We start from the raw sequence: 17,326 nt of genomic DNA, 5'->3' as shown, positions 1-17,326 counted from the left end.
CACTGAACTGCAATTTACATGATTTACCACCACTTTCTGGAACAGTTACGTCATTTGCATTCATGACAAAAGCATTGTGTCAGCGTTCCAAATATCCAGAATTAAACCAGAGTCCAAGGCATGGCTTTCCTCAAAGTTCCAATTGAATAACTGGATGGAAGCTGGTTTTCCACCCAGTTGTACCAACATGTTTCTCTTATTAAATTGGAACTTTGATATGGTATTTGGAACGCTGACACATTGGCAAATAGAACAACTTAACACAGCTGATAAGTACCACATCTAATCAATAATTTGTGCTTTTGGGTGCTGGGCACTGATGCGGTTGGATGTGTATTTAATAAAAAGTATGGGTAGTCCTCAACTTATGATCATAATTGAATCCAGAATTTATGCTGTTACGTGAGACATTTTTAAAGTGAATTTTGCACCATTTTACCAGTTTTCTTGCCATGTTTGTTAAGTGAATCCCTGTAGTTGTTAAATTAGTAACACGGTTGTTAAATCAATCTGGCTTATCCATTGGCTTTGCTTGTCAGAAGGTTGCAAAAGGAGATCACGTGATCCTAGGACACTGCAACCGGTATAAATGTGACTCAGTTGTCAAGCAACCAAATATAAATCACGTGATCAACGTATGAAAAATGGTCATGTCACTTTTTTTTTAGTGCTGTTGTAACTTTGAATGATCACTAAATGAACTGTTGTAAGTTGATGACTATACCTGTAATGCACCCACTGCTATTATTACTAACAAATTATCAATCCTTTCCAATGGTTATTCTCTGATATCGGTTTACATTAGAGTACAGATAAATATATTATCTGGAGTTTTAGAGTATAATGGCCAGAAATCCCAGGAACTGTTATTGTTTCAAAGGTCAAAACATCTCCTACTCATGCTAAAATAGCCAGCTGCGTATTTGATCCTAGATACTTTAGCACTTCTGAGAGAACAAATATTGCACCGAGGGCCCATGAGAACTTTATGACTTTTCAAGATGTGTGGCCATGGCAATTCTTCTCAGAGGTATCCTACAGTCACCACATTTGAAAACCCAAGGATCTGGCAAATAAGTCTTTCTGGATCCTTGCAAGACAGGAGCTATTTCCCATTTTCCCCATTCAAGATTCTATGCTTCCAAATAGCAAAAATATTGAGTTGCTAAGTGTTTGTATAGCTTTCCATATTCATAGTCCTCAGCCAGTGGGTGTGCGGAGGTTCAGAGGGGGTAAAAGAGACCTGCAGAAGAGACACAGATTCAACCAGGCAAACCTATGATCTCTGGAATTAATTCCCAAAAGACAAAGGAAATGCCTTGCTAAATTAAACCTATTGTTCCTAATTAAAATGGTTTTTGCTCTGTTCCATCTGGCTTAGGGCATATTACTATGATTTTTTCTAACAATTAGAGAGAGAAATTATGAATCTAAATAAATAAATGTTCCTGTTTTCATTTTATATCAGATTTTGGAAATAAATTCTGTTTATGACAGAAGGAAAAAAGAAATACATCTATACATTCTAGATATTTATATTAGCTCACATAAATCTTTTTCAACATTTCTCACAAGGCAAGTTTAAAGACAACCAAGGACATTTCCTTCTCATTAGTGCTTCAAGTCAAAAAGCCATATGGAACCAATTTGCTGACTCAAATGCACAGAAGAAAGTACAAAGAAATACAAAGAAGAAAGTACAAAAAAGTTCACTCAATCTGTGACCCACCTTTAGAGTCCCTGAGAGTTGTGGGATGACAAAATCCCCTTACCCCAACTCCATATATAACAGAAATAAAATATATTACTAGAATTTTGTGTCATGCATTTGTGTACATTTGTATGGTGCTTTGCCAAATGCAAGTAAAAGCACTGAAATATTCAGGGAGAAAACAAGGAATAACATATGAGCTGAACCAGGAAGTAGGCAAGAGCTCTTTGGAGAAACAGATGTTCTCAAGTTCTGAAGAATTCAGAACTATTCAAAAGAAAGAGCAGCATTTACCACCGTTTTAAATAATCTGAAGTAGAACTTGAACTAAATCTAATCTAATCACAGAAACAGTTGCACTGAGATCAGTCAAGGGCCAACCGATCCCCAAATGGGTTGAAGCATTGGGATGCAAATAACCTGAACCAAATCTAGACTTGTAGTAGTTCCAATAAAATTCAAGCACTTTTCTCTAAAGATCTGACCCCAGGATCTTTTGAAGGGAAAAATAGTCATGCAGGTAGTCCTTGCTTTACAACCACAATGGAGCTCAAAATTTCTGTTGCTAAGACAGCAAGACAGTGTCATGTGAGTTTTGCACCATTTTATGACCTTCCTTGCCACAGATGTTAAGTGAATCACTGCAGTTAAGTTAGTAGCACAGTTGTTGAGTGAATCTGGATTCCTCATTGACTTTGCTTGTCAGAAGTTGCAAAATATGATCACATGACTGTGCAGTCATCATAGATGTCATCATACCAGTCATCAAGTATCCAAATTTTGATCACATGACCATGGGGATGCGGCAATGGTCATAAGTGTGAAAAATGGTCATAAGTCACTTTTTTCAGTGCCTTGTAGCTTCAAATGGTCACTACTTACAAGGAATGGTTATATGTCAAGGACTATCTGTGTTTCCTTTACAACATCCTATAACATATTTACTTATATTTTTTCATTGAACTCCCAACACACAGAATTGTGCAGGAATTGCTATTGCATTTTGTTAAATTTTGCTGTCTTGAATAAAAAAAATATTCATCCATCTTTCAAATAATAAAGTTAGGTCCCTTTAACCCCTGGGCCTTTAATAACCTCAACCAATATCATATGACAACTTTCTCCAATTAGCTGAAGGAAAGCTGTCATGTGTTCCTCATGTGTTTCTTTTTTAAGAATATCTTAAAATAGCTGGATCACATTGTAAATTTCAACTTTTCCCCTCAGGACACCTGCATGCCAAAACAACTAGATACAAAGATAGTTCCCCCCCCCCCCGGAGGGTTATCTCTGCTGAACATTTAATTCCACAGCACCGTCTTATTCTCATCTTCCCATTTTTCCTACTATCTTTTTCTATTGGTTTTTTAGGATTTATCAATTGTTTTTAACTTATGATTAATGATTATAAGTATGATGTATGATATATAACCTATCACTTCCTGTTTATATGTACCCTGTGAGCTTATGCACTGGAAACAAATTCCTTATGTGTCCAGTCACACTTGGTCAATAAAGAATTCAATTCTACTCCACTCCACTCCACTCCAGTTCTGTTCTGTTCTGTTTCGTTCTGTTCCGTTCCATTCCATTCCACTCCACTCCATTCTACTTTAAATAAAACTAGATCTCATCATGATGAAATTTAGATTAACATTTTGATTTATGAAACTTTTCCACATAGACTGTAACTCAGGCGAGATTATTTTGTCTTCTTAACAATATTTGAAAGAAATTAAGAAGCTGCTTTTTTATAGTTCTTCTCATGTTCTATAGCTCTTTGGGAAGAAAAGCCTTTGTTTTGTAAAATGACTTACAGTATAAATGCACTGTTATTTGTTTAGACTGGTTATTTTATAAACTGGATTAATTTGGACTTTATCTTGGTTTTCAAACAATTCTAAGTTTATCATCTTACTGTTTTTCATTCAAAGCACTCCTGGGAGGAAAAATAAGATGTAGATTTAATTAATAATGTAATGTGCAAATCAACAGTGATCAGGAACAGTAAAAATTATTACAAAAAAGATGAGCAACATCATAGCTGGAAAATAAAGAGTGAGTGGAACAGATAATCTTTGTTGCTCATGAATTTTTGTTTTATTCTGGTTAATTTCACCTATCTCTTGTCCTCTGTAGATGTTGGACCCTAGTGAAATTGATAATCTCTTGTATACCTTTATATATATATATGTTTCTATAATATATTTTTAATGAATAGATTGGCTTACTTTTTCTGCTCTCTCACAGCTGTAAACTTCTTCAGTAATATCTAGAAAATTTTCCACTGAATCACAACCACAGTTTACAAGTTTATAGTTGCTCCTCAGAATGAACAACATTTCTGTTTTTTTGGAGTGTTTGGATTGTTCAAATAATGTAAAAGATGACAGAGATAATTTTAAGACATCAATTTCACTCCTTAAAATCCTTCAAGCAGCCTAAATTGAACAGTTTCCAAATCCTGCAATATACTGGCCAAAAATATAAACTCAATACTTTCTGGTGATACTATGACATCATCAGCCACACCACCTAGCCAAACCTCTTAGGCTAAAACGGATTGTTTTTCTGCTTTAAACTTTTCCCCTGATATCATTTTCTCTGGAAGCTGATTGATATCAAGAACACAATGAAACAGAAATACGTAACCTCTTCTAGACACTTGGGGCAGGCTAACTGGCCCAAGACCCCCTTTCTTTCATTTCTGAAAAAAAAATAGAAAAGAAAATCCCAGATTTAGATTCATCTAATTTGTCCTTCACCATTTTTTTTAAAAAATAGGAACTAATAATTACCTCAATATAGTTCCGAGTGCAGTTAGGGTGTCTTTCCAGCTCTAGGTGTGTGAAATTCAAGTAGATTTTTTCATTGGGTGGCTGTCGAATGATATAAACACATTGTCTGTTGTTCAGATAAGAATTGGGCCAGTAGGGAGACATGATGACCCCACTGCTATCGGTATAGTTTCCTCCACAGTTGGGATCCACTACATGAAGAAGAACAATTTAAAAAGATTAGTCAGAATGGCACTGAAAAAGGAAACTTATAACCAGTCTTCAAACTTATGACCATCCCAGCAACTCCACAACCATGTGATTGCATTTGGAAACGGGCATGCATTTACAAAGGTCACAGTCACATGATCGCCATTTATGACTTTCATAGCCAGATTCTGATAGGCAAAGTCAATGGGGAAACCAGCAAGAAGTCACAATCAAATAATGCAATCAAATAATGTCAGCCTTAATAACAGCTGCCTGAACTGTATTGTTTCACTTAACAACCACATTGCATAGCAGTGGAGTTGCTGATCCCAATTACAGCAGGTGAATAGGAAGTATCAGAATATGTTTGCTCCAGTACAGGATATAGTCTTGCTTCAGCCTGCTGCAGTCTAGTTATGCAGGATGAGAATTTTAAATTTAGGCTTTCCATTGCTAACATATCTGAAAGGCACCAGAAGATGGCTGATAGAGACAAATACACTTACCAGGTGATGTTATGTATGTGATATGAAATCCTCTATTGCTATGAAAACCATCAGAATGAAAATGTACCCGAGCATATGGACCAGTGGTTTGAAGAGGAGGTGGTAACCCAGTACTGCAATATTTCCCAAGGAGGGGATCTTGTGAGAGAAGGCCATCTCGAATCTAAACAAAAGCATGCCATCATGTCTTTGTTATCCTTTGTCAAATGTAGATGTACCATCTGTATCTAACATAAAAAGCATATCTATTTTATCTATTATTATGTCTATTTTTCTATTAATTATTTTTCTACAATATTTCATATTGCCCGCAATAAATTAATTTCAACAACCCAGATACCTATTATTCTATTTGATGCTATTCAACTGATCAACTGTTTATATCACTGACTGCAAAATAATAATAATAAGCAGAGCCAGTTGGTCTAGTGGTTAAAGGCACCAGACTAGAAACCAGAGTGTCAAAGGCCAGAGGAATCAGGAGATTCAGGCAGTTCAAATAAGTATAAAGATCTATTGCAAGCATTAGCTCTTTACAAGAATCTTTCCAAGTGACTATTAAGGAAAATGCACGGGAGTTAAGAACAAAAGGGAATTCAAGGTGTTTGGTCTTAAGACTTTGAGTTCAGCTGCACATGTTGTGGGGGGAAACAGTAGAAAGTTGTATTGGTTATGTTTGCCGCCTTGAATATTTTTGAAAGGACAGAATATACCTGTAGCTATACCTTTATCCACATACTTCTGCCTCCCCAAAAATAATTGAGTAGGAATTGTGCAATTGTGCACATAAATTCATTCCAAACTCCCCATGAATTATGACTACAACCCTTGTTTCTAGAGGTGTTCATGAGCTAAGGATATTTCTTCCTATTCTTTCCCATCATATTCAGACAGAAGACCATGTCAATCACCTTCAAACTCTAGAGCTGCAGATTTGGACTTCAGATTTCTCTGGCTTCCACTGACAATAACCCTAGCTAAAAAGCTAGTGATATTTATTAAATTGAACAATCCTTAAGAGTTGCATGATACCGTCATTAAAAATAACAGTGGATGTTTGGCTATTTAGAAAGTAGTTTACATTATTAACCCTTCAGAAGATGCACCTGGTTAAATAGAAGAGGTTTGGTTTTTTTATGTGGTCAATTCTGCATATGGTTCAAGAAGTGCTTGAAAAATAATTATTTTCTTATAAATGGAGATAAGCACTTAACATTTAAATGTTTTCTAAAATGTTCTCGTCCTTCATATGATTCTTTTGTTTCATGCCTGGGGTTCGAAATGATTCAATATTAGAATGAACTATGTTGTGCTATAAAACAGGTTTCATTTGACATATTTTTGTTGGTGTACTTGGAACAACTTCAGTGTGTTCTCATTGTTTGCAATATGAATAGATATCTAATCTTAACCAAGAATAATTCTAGGTAATATATTTGTGGTTTCGTTTTCGTAGCTTATTAGAAAAATGGGATAATGACATATTAGATTTCTTATGCAATGTAACAAAATCTAAATGCCCATTTTTGTGCAAAGTTTTCCAGACATGAAGCTACACCTCTGAAAATATTTTAATATAAATATCATGAAAAAATACAGATTTAATTCTATTGATATATTACTTTCTAAAATTATAGAACCTATTTGTGTAGACTGTGTAATACAGTAATTTGGAAAATCAGTGGTATAGTGTTCAAGAAATGTATATGGCTAGGTTTATATATGATACAAGAGTTTCAGTATTAAGATTTTCTTAGCATGTTACTGGATGACTTACTGACTAGAACATGGCAACCAAGATTAAATGCTATGTGAACCCTGCCTATAATATACAACCTTTTCTATTTAGCTTATTTAAGTGATGGAATTTTTTTTAAGTGCTGTTGCTATCCATTTATTTTTCAAATTATTTTTACCTCAAGATAATCTTGGATACAGTTGTCATGATGTTCAAGACTCAATAAGCCAAATGCAAATGTAATAAAAAGACCAGGATTAGTTGAAACAATCCAATCACAATCCTTATTGGGAGGGTAGCTGCCAGGATAGCCAGGTGAATAAATTGTCCCATATGTACTGATCAGTTCTCCGCCACATTCTAAAGAGAAAGAAGGAGGTAGAGGAGGGAAAGGAGAAAATTTAACTACTTCCCTTTTGAATATTTTCATCATAGGTCATAAGTTCTGGAAGCTGTTTCAAACTTTCCATTCATTAAGGCTATGATTGTGATTATCATTGCTGGTAGTCATATTATATTTAATACTGGGCATAGGTCATCTTATTTTGTTAGCTGCTTGAAGTACAAACTGTTCTTTCTGAATTTTAATTCAAATGCATGGGAAAAAAATGCCTTGAAGAGCATTTTTATTTTGTCCTCGTTAGACTTGGATGAAAGGAAGGAAAGATGACAGAATATACTGTATAGTTTTTAGGTGATCAAACCAGGAAGTTATAATTCAACATATCTGCAGAGGCCATCATGTTGGAGAACAATCACCTCCACTGTGATTGTTCCTCTATTGGAACACCAAGTTATCCAACAAAGCTACTGTAGGTATTTAGGTTCTTCTGGAAAGTCAGGAGGGATGGAGCTGACCTCACTCAAAGAGGGGACAGAGGATAGGTGCAACAGCAGAGAATATCCTTCTCTTTAATCCCACAGCCATAACAACTGAGCTGACGGGCCCACAGCGAGCGTGGGACAAGGCAATCCCATTGGGATAAAGCTGTCCCTCAAATAGAATGCCGTTGATATAGTTTACTTGGACTTCAACCAGATTCTTGTGAATAGGCTTCAATAAATCTTCTACAATAGTCCTGATTCTTTGCACCTGACAGATGCCATTCAAACTCCCCCCCCCCCTTATGTCTTTTGTTTTATATAGAGTGAAAACATTTTCTCCATGTTTTCCATAGCTGTAGCAGGTGGTTACTCTGAGTGTCAACAAGGTAGAAAGCATCATCACTGAACTGAAGGGGCGAAAAAAGATCCAGGAAACTACAGACCTATCAGTCTGACCTCAATACCAGGAAAGATTCTGGAAAAGATAATCAAGCAACGAATTAGTGAACACCTAGAAGTAAACAAAGTAGTAGCCAAAAAACCAACATAGGTTTGTCAAAAACAGATCATGCCAGACTAATCTTATTGCATTCTTTGACAAAAAGACAAACTTAGTGGACCAGGGGAATGCTGTCGATATAGTTTACTTGGACTTCAGTAAGGCATTTGATAAGGTAGACCATAATCTACTACTAGATAAAGTAGAAAAATGTGGGTTAGACAGCATCACCACCAGATGGATTTGTAACTGGCTGATCAACCGCACTCAATGTGTAGTCCTCAATGGAACTGCATCTACATGGAGGGAGGTATGCAGTGGAGTACCCCAAGGCTTTGTTTTAGGCCCACTATTCTTCAACATCTTTATCAATGATTTGGATGAGGGGATAAATGGGGAACTCATCAAATTTGCAGATGACACCAAGCTGGCAGGAATAGCCAACATTCCAGAAGATAGGCTTAAGGTACAGAAATATCTTGATAAATTTGAACATTGGGCACTATCTAATAAAACGAAATTCAATGGTGAAAAGAGGAAGGTTCTACATTTAAGCAAGAAAAATGAAATGCACAGGTACAGTATAGCTGGTACCTTGCTCAATACTAGTAACTATGAGAGGGATCTTTGAGTCCTAGTGGACAACCATTTAAATATGAGCCAGCAGTGTGCAGCAGCAGCCACAAAAGCCAACACAGTTCTAGGCTGCATAAACAGAAGGATAGAATCAAGATCACGTGAAGTATTAATACCACTTTGTAATGCCTTGGTAAGGCCACACTTAGAATACTGCATTCGGTTTTGGTCGCCACGATGTAGAAAAGATGTGGAGACTCTAGAAAGAGTGCAGAGAAGTGCAACAAAGATGATTAGGGAAATGGAGACTAAAACATATGAAGAATGGTTGCAGGAACTCGGTATCTCTAGTTTAATGAAAAGAAGGACTAGGGAAGACATGATAGCAATGTTCCAATATCTCAGGGGTTGCCACAAAGAAGAGGGAGTCAAACTATTCTCCAGGGCATCTGAGTGTAGAACAAGAAGCAATGGGTGGAAACTAATCAAGGAGAGAAGCAACTTAGAACTGATGTGAAATTTTCTGACAGTTAGAACAATTAATCAGTGGAACAGCTTGCCTCCAGAAGTTGTGAATGCCCCAACACTGGAAGTCTTTAAGAAGATGTTGGACAGCCATTTTCTGAAATGGTATAGGATTTCCTGCCTAGGCAGGGGGTTGGACTAGAGGACCTCCAAGGTCCCTTCCAACTCTGCTATTGTATTTGTAAATAACTTGGACCCAAATAGTATAAATATTTTCCTCAAAATCTTTACTGAATAGAAACTAACTATGTGTGATTTAAGCTGTATTTTGTGCTTGCAATTCTGAATAAACCATATCTCAATCAAGCTATCATATAAAAATAGCTCCCATTTCACCTACGTTACTGAGGATGTTATCTATTCTGATATTACAATATCTGCAAGAAGAGAGACAAAATCAAGAACCCAACAAAAGGGAAATAATTACATTAAGAGTCTACCTTACATTTAAAAAGTGCACTGAATCGATTTATTATTTCTGCCAGACTGTGATAGTTCATTTCTTTGTGATTTAGTATGCTGTATAAAACTACTGAGGCTCTAAAACCATTGGTTAAGATTGGAGTATATAACTTGTTGTCTAGGATGGCATTCCTTCTCTCCTCAAGAGGAGTGCAAATTCAGAGGCCATAATAGGTTTTAATCCTATTAAAACTCACGAGTGGAGTTTTCTCCAACTACCATTAGTTGGGGGTAAGCGTCTAGCATGCCTCATAAAATTTCATACCCTCAATCAATAGAAATTGCAGTTTCCTGGCTTAGGGTATAACCTGAATATGGATTCAGCCAGAGCTTAAATCCTTGACTTTTAAGAAATAAAATATTGCTCCTTACAAAAATATGATCTTACCAGGCTGTTGAGACTCCCAGTGAACTGTAAATCCCCTCCCACTAATCATGTGATTAGAATGAAATGAAAAATACAAAGAATTGTGACTGCTAAAAAGCTGTTCTGGTTTATGTGGTCCACAGTATTTCCCCAGCATATTTGCAGATGTTGAATCCCCATCATGAATCTGGAGATAATCAAGTCTACAGTCGCTACTCTCTTCCAGCTGGAAGAATGAAAAAGTGATGCGTAGAATCTAAAAGGAAAGAGTAGAAAATGATTTCATTGTTTCTTTTTCTTTTCTTTTCCCAACAGATAGTCAATTCTGCAGGATGATTAGATACCATTTGAATCAGTATGTTCTGTTACAGAATTGGGTAGACCAGGTTGCTCTGATAGACCGGTCCCACTGAATAAAAAACAATCTCTCCCCTGGTATAATCAATAAATAAGGGGAGCCCATGGCTTAGAGGTTAATACATCTACCTAATATACAAGCAGCCCAGGTTTGAATCCCAGAAAGGGTAGGACTAGCTGATAAGAACTAAATAGCTTGACATAGATCTATACTAGTCTCCCTTTATTTCTTTGTCGGTAAATTATAAATTCAACATGTGAAGGAAATATTTACATCACTCAAGACAATTTATTTGGATTTTTCTCTTCCCCCAACTATCCTGGAAATTATCCATTTTTTGCTGATTGCATCTGAACCCAACCATGTCTTATGGGATGGCTGTAGAGCTACAGTTTGAATATATATTTGATATTCTGCCTTCACTCCTTTATTTACATTCCCTTTATTTCTTTGTTGGTAAAACATAAATTTAACACAGAAATAGTTTGTCATGAAGGCGACTGCCTGTGAAGGCCCCTGAATTAGGGCAGAAAGATGAAAACGGAAGCAGTATGCTCTGTCCCATAATTGGGTAGACCAGGTTGCTCTGATAGACCGGTCCCACTAGAGAAAAAACGCTTATAAATGTGAACTTGCATTCAGCCAAACAATAGAAAGTTTGTTAATCTATAACAAAATTATGTTGTACATAATAATTATATATAAAATCTTTCCCCCAATTTTGTTATTGTCCATTGTTTCCAGGTTTAACACTCTTTACCTTATTAAAATGGGTCCTGACAACCCAATTACAATTGACCTGTTGATCATATTGCACATATCCTGAATTGTTAGGGTAACTGAATGATCCTGAGGAGCCAGAAAGGGATCCTCCACAATCTGCAACTCAGGAAAAAAAATGAAGAGTTAGCCTATGCAAAGCTATTCACAACTTTTCTGGAAATACAAATCTCAAGATTCCTTGACATTATGGCTTGGGATATATGAGTTATAGCTCTTACGTAATGGGTTAAGCAGGATTAGTTGCAGCAATTCCTCTCATGAAAACCTTTCTGAGTGCCATTCTCAGTTACTATAGCTATTCAACTTATATACTGAGCCTTATTGTTCAGATTATCTTTCTTCCTAAATCTTTCTGTGATGAGTCACATTAACAAGAGATTGATTATCCAAAGCAGTGTTTCTCAACCTTGGCAAAAAGATTTGCATATTTGAACTCCCAGAATTCCCCACATAGTTCAATTGAAGTCCACAAATCTTAAAGATGCCAAGATTAAGAAACAATTATGTAGGGAATACTAACCTTGGAATGGTTCATTGAACCAACAACTCTCTCCTCAACAAACAGGACTTCTACATCCTGCTATTAGCATTATATCATCGAAATGAGACATTCATTTATTTTGCTGGATATTTGAGACTGCAGTCCAGCCCAACTATCATACATTCACAAGAGTAGCCATTCACTCTAGCAATGCAGTTTCTCCATAGTAACATGGATTTCTGGAACACTCACCAATGTTTTTTGAACAGTTGATTCCAATCCAACCAGGATCACAGTCACAGTTATAGCCAGAGACTGTATCCTGTAAATATTAACCCAAACAAAAAAGAAATGTAATGCTGCAAGCATGCTTCATTTCCCAGCAGAACCCAATTTCATACATTATTCTAATTCTATCCATGTTGAGGTATTGTGAGCTAAATTCAGTTTATACTTTGGTTTTTTTTAACATGCTCAGTCAGGAATCTTCAGACAGCTTAGAAACCAGCCAATCTTGCATATAACCCTAACTAACAAGGTATTTTGCATATTTTGAATGGATTATGTTTGTACATTTGGTGGCAGTGGGAAGAAGGCTAGCTAGCCAAACATTAAAATTTGGACTTTTATTTGTTCTTTACTCTGTATATATGTGTGTTCGTGTATCATGAGTTATTTAACCATGGTTTGTGTTTAAATCCAGAATCCTGGCTTTTTCCTGACTTACAGTTGGGTGGGTGTACTCTCTTATTTCTTTAGGTTTGTTGGCAGACACCAAGCCTTAATAACTGCTTGCCTAAACAACTGAGTTTGGCTTGTTCCAGGCTTAATGCAATATCTGAATCCAGACAACATATAATTGGGAAGGTACTAATGAAAATACTATGAAATTGCATAGTTAATATAATATTCCACTGTAATACACCATTAGCATAACAACAACAACAACACTACTAATACTAATACTAATACTAATACTAATACTAATACTAATACTAATACTAATACTAATACTAATACTAATACTAATACTAATACTAATACTAATACTAATACTAATACTAATACTAATACTAATACTAATACTAATACTAATACTAATACTAATACTACTACTACTATTACTACTACTACTACTACTACTACTACTACTACTAATAATAATAATAATAATAATGTATAATTCATATAACAATAATACATTGATCAATAGCATTTTGAATATCTATTGATAAGATAGATGTAGTCTGAGAAAGGACAAATCTATATAATCAAAGTTTAACAACAGCACTAAAGATTTAATACTTCATGTTCATAAATTCACTTTAAAAAAAACATACAAGACATTGTCCATTTACACAAGGATTGTGTGTTTGGCATAAGGCAAAACATCCATTTGAGCCATAACCATTTCCAGTGTATCCATCTGGGCAAGCACAATTAGGTACAGGTCCTTTAAATAGAAAAAAGGAGGAAGTCAAAACAATAATCTGAATTTGTTTTTGGCATTCTTATTTTCTGCTATTTTAACAACACCACATTTTTTCATTATCTGAGAGTACCCAAATGTTATAGTAGCATCAATGCCAGAAAATGAAGAGATCCAAGCTGTGACAGAGAAGAAAGTAATAGGAAATGCCAAAAAGGAAGATGTCTGACCAGCCAGAGTCAGTAGCTAATGTGAAGCATTATGAAAACTATAGCAATAGCATTTAAACTTATATGCTACTTCATTATAGCACCCTATAAAAGTGCTGTAAAAATTTACAGAGTCAGCATATTACCCCCAACTATCTGGGTCCTAATTTTACCAACCTTGTAAGGATTAGCTTGCAATACTGCATTCTAACCATTGTGCCACCTCGTTACATGTCAGATACTGAACAATATTGTTGCTGTATTTTTTTTTATAAAGAAGACAAGTGGAGGTGTTATTGAAATTTGGGAGACACTCCCCGCAAAAATTGAGTTGTGTTCCATAAACTTTGAGTGGGTATTTGGAGATACCAACATGTTGCACCTCTTCATATAGCACAATGTTTGTGGCTAGCCCTGAGTACAAAGCTTCTAAGCACTCTGCGGATTCGGCCCACAGGGTGCTTAGATCTGGCCTATAAGGCCACCCTGGAAATAGCGGTGCCTCTGCCAGCAAAAACAAGAGCTCTTGAAGGCCGCACACAGCCATTTTCATTGACAGAGGGTTTCTTTTTTGCTGGCAGAGGGTTATAGGCGGCCGTTTCATCTGAAAACAGAGCTCAGGAGCTCGTTTTTACTAGCAGAGTGGTTAGGCACTTCAGCCCCCCTGACACAAGGGACATCATGCTGGCCACGCCCACCCTGCCCATGCCCACTCTTGTCCACCAAGATCAGCACAACCATGATGCGGTCTTCAATGAAATAGAGTTTGACATCCCTGAACTACTAGAATTCAAAGTCCACACATTTTAAAGTTGACAAGATTGAGGAGTAAGAGATTAAAATTAAATTAAATTAAATGTTAAAGCACACACGCATATAATAATAATAATAATAATAATAAACTTAAATTTATTAGCCGCTCCCTTTCCAGACAGGACTCGGGGCGGCGTACAGTGGGGCATATAAAAACATATACAACACATAAACATACATGTATACAGGACATACATACACGGAGGAGGTACCAAATTACATCACATTGGACAATTAAAAGTCACCATTAAAAATACCCCAATTGTAAAGCACAATTTAAAATTTAAGATTTTTATTTAAAATTTAAAAGAACTGTCAGGAGGAGTAAGAGAAGTTTACGGTTGAGCCAGGCCAGATAATTGAAAGAGGTGGGTCTTCAGCTGTACCCGGAAGGAGCAGAGATCGGAAGTAGTCCTGATGTCACGGGGGAGGTCATTCCACAGGGCTGGGCCCATCACAGAGAAGGCTCTGCTCCTGGGTGTCGCCCCCCGGCACTGTTTGGCGGACGGCACCCGAAGAAGTCCCTCTCTGTGTGAGCAGATTGGTCGTAGGGATGTATGGGGCAGGATGCGATCCTGCATGTAACTAGGCCCTGTGCCATGAAGCGCTTTAAAGATCATAATCAAAACCTTGAAACGCACTCGGTAGACTACAGGAAGCCAGTGCAGCTCGCGCAGGAGAGGTGTTACAGGGGAGTATCTAGTCCTCCCCATAATCACCCGCGCGGCCGCGTTCTGGACCAACTGCAGTCTCCGAGTGCATCTCAAGGGAAGCCCCATGTAGAGAGCATTGCAGTAGTCCAGGCGAGACGTCACTAGCGCATGGGTGACTGTGCGTAGGGCATCCCGGTCCAATAAGGGGCGCAATTGGCGCATCAGGCGGACCTGATGGAACGCCCCCCTCGCCACGGCTGTTACATGGTCATCCATGGACAGCCGGGCATCTAGGAGGACGCCCAAATTGCGCACCTGTTCCATGGGGGCTAGTTGCACGCCCCCAATGGCCAGGGGTGGAAACACCTGGTTGAACCGGGGGGCCGGAAGCCACAGCCACTCCGTCTTGGAAGGGTTGAGTTTTAGTCGGTTGCCATCCATCCAGACCCGTACGGCCTCCAAACACCGGGACATCATTTCGGCGGCCTCATTGGGGTGGTTCGGGGTGGAAATGTATAGCTGAGTATCATCAGCATACAGATGATATCCCACCCCAAAACCACGGATAATCTCACCCAGCGGTTTCATATATGTGTTGAACAGGAGAGGCGAGAGCACCGATCCCTGTGGCACTCCACATGTGAGTGACCTCCGGGTCGAACTCTGCTCCCCTGCCAACACACGTTGCGTCCGGTCAGAGAGGTAGGAGCCAAACCACCGTAAAACGGTGCCCCTGACTCCCAGCCCCTCTAGCCGGTGCAACAGGATACCATGGTCGATGGTATCGAACGCCGCCGAGAGGTCTAATAGGACCAGGATAGAGGAACAACCCCTATCTCTGGCCCTCCAGAGATCATCAACCAATGCGACCAAGGCCGTCTCCGTGCTGTGCCCGGGTCGGAAGCCGGACTGGCGCGGGTCTAGATAATCATTTTCCTCCAGGTGGCGTGGGAACTGCTGTGCCACCACACTCTCTACAACCTTCGCTAAAAAAGGAAGGTTGGAGACAGGACGATAATTGACTAGGTCCGTTGGGTCCAGGGAAGGCTTCTTGAGCAGGGGCCTCACCACCGCCTCTTTCAAGGCGGCCGGTAGAGACCCCTCACCCAGCGAGGCGTTCACTAGGCCCAGGAGCCAGTCGCGCGTAACCTCCCAGGATGCCAGTACAAGCCAGGAGGGACACGGGTCCAATAAACATGTGGTGGGTCGCAGACGTCCACGCAACCTGTCCAAATCCTCGATGGCAACCGAGTCAAACTCCTCCCAAAGCGGTCCCTCAAGACTCGCCACGGGCGTCTCTGCTGGACCACTGAAAGGGGCCCATCCCATCCGGATTTGAGCGACTTTGTCCTGTAGATATTTCCCAAACTCCTCTGCTCTGCCCTGTAAAGGGGCTTCCCGCGGTCTCTCAAATAAGAGGGAGCGAGTCACCCGAAACAGGGCGGCAGGGCGGTTATCTGCGGACGCAATAAGAGCGGCGCAATATTGACGTTTGGCCGCTCTTAATGCCACAAGGTACGTCCTCAAATAGGCTCGTGCCTGTGCTCGGTCGAATTCGGAACGGGAGGATCTCCAACGACTCTCTAGGCGTCTCTTGTGGCGTTTCATCACCCTTAGCTCCTCGGTGAACCAAGGGGCCAGGGTGGTTCGTCGCCGCAGGAGAGGCCGCAAAGGCGCCACCCGGTCTAGGGCCCCGGCAGTCGCACTATTCCATGCGTCTACCAGGTCCTCTACTCGGGGGCGGGTCAGGTCCACAGGAGGTGGCCCAAGCTCCGTCTGGAACCTATCTGGTTCCATCAGGCGCTTGGGGCGGAACCATCTAATACCTTCCGGCTCCGCCTCCCCGCAGCGGGGTGTAGCACCAGGGAAGTTAAGCCGGAGAAGTGAGTGATCTGACCATGACAGGGGAATAATAGTTGGGTCCCCTATTCCTAGATCACTCGTCCACTGGCCAGAGACAAAAACAAGGTCCAGCGTGTGGCCTCCCTCGTGAGTAGGGCCCTGAATTAACTGGGTCAGGTCCATGGCTGTCATGGAAGCCATGAACTCCCGAACCCCCTCAGATGTTTCTCCCATCGACGGCAGATTAAAATCCCCCATCACTACAAGTTTGGGGGTCTCAACCGCCACCGATGAGATCAGCTCGAGGAGTTCAGGCAGGGCCGCTGATGTATAGCGAGGAGCCAGGTATACTATCAGCAGGCCCAACTGCCTCCCTGGGCCCCATCTCACGACGAGGGACTCACACCCGGATGTCTGTGGCACAGTGAACTCTCTCGGCTCCAAGTCTTCCCGGATAATCACTGCTACCCCACCGCCCCTTCCCTGGGCCCGAGGCTGGTGAAATGCTCGATAACCTGGCGGGCACATTTCCACGAGGGGTAGACCTCCCTCGTGGCCCAAC

At 39.6% G+C, this 17,326-nt stretch overlaps 1 protein-coding gene across 1 annotated transcript in view; it reads right to left on the bottom strand.

The window, feature by feature from the left end:
- The window catches only part of CUBN (cubilin), a gene marked incomplete at its 3' end in the record, with an annotated part of 191,788 nt that overhangs the window by 150,219 nt on the left and 24,243 nt on the right, over positions 1-17,326 (bottom strand). The window contains 7 exon segments of the mRNA XM_081970672.1: positions 4,510-4,700; positions 5,205-5,367; positions 7,121-7,302; positions 10,218-10,452; positions 11,315-11,433; positions 12,071-12,140; positions 13,159-13,271. Coding sequence (XP_081826798.1) covers positions 4,510-4,700; positions 5,205-5,367; positions 7,121-7,302; positions 10,218-10,452; positions 11,315-11,433; positions 12,071-12,140; positions 13,159-13,271 — 1,073 coding nt within the window.

This window comes from Natrix helvetica (assembly GCF_964273705.1).
Source record: "Natrix helvetica genome assembly, chromosome: Z".
Classification (NCBI taxonomy): Eukaryota; Metazoa; Chordata; class Lepidosauria; order Squamata; family Natricidae; genus Natrix; species Natrix helvetica.
This window is presented reverse-complemented; position numbering and strand designations above follow the sequence as displayed.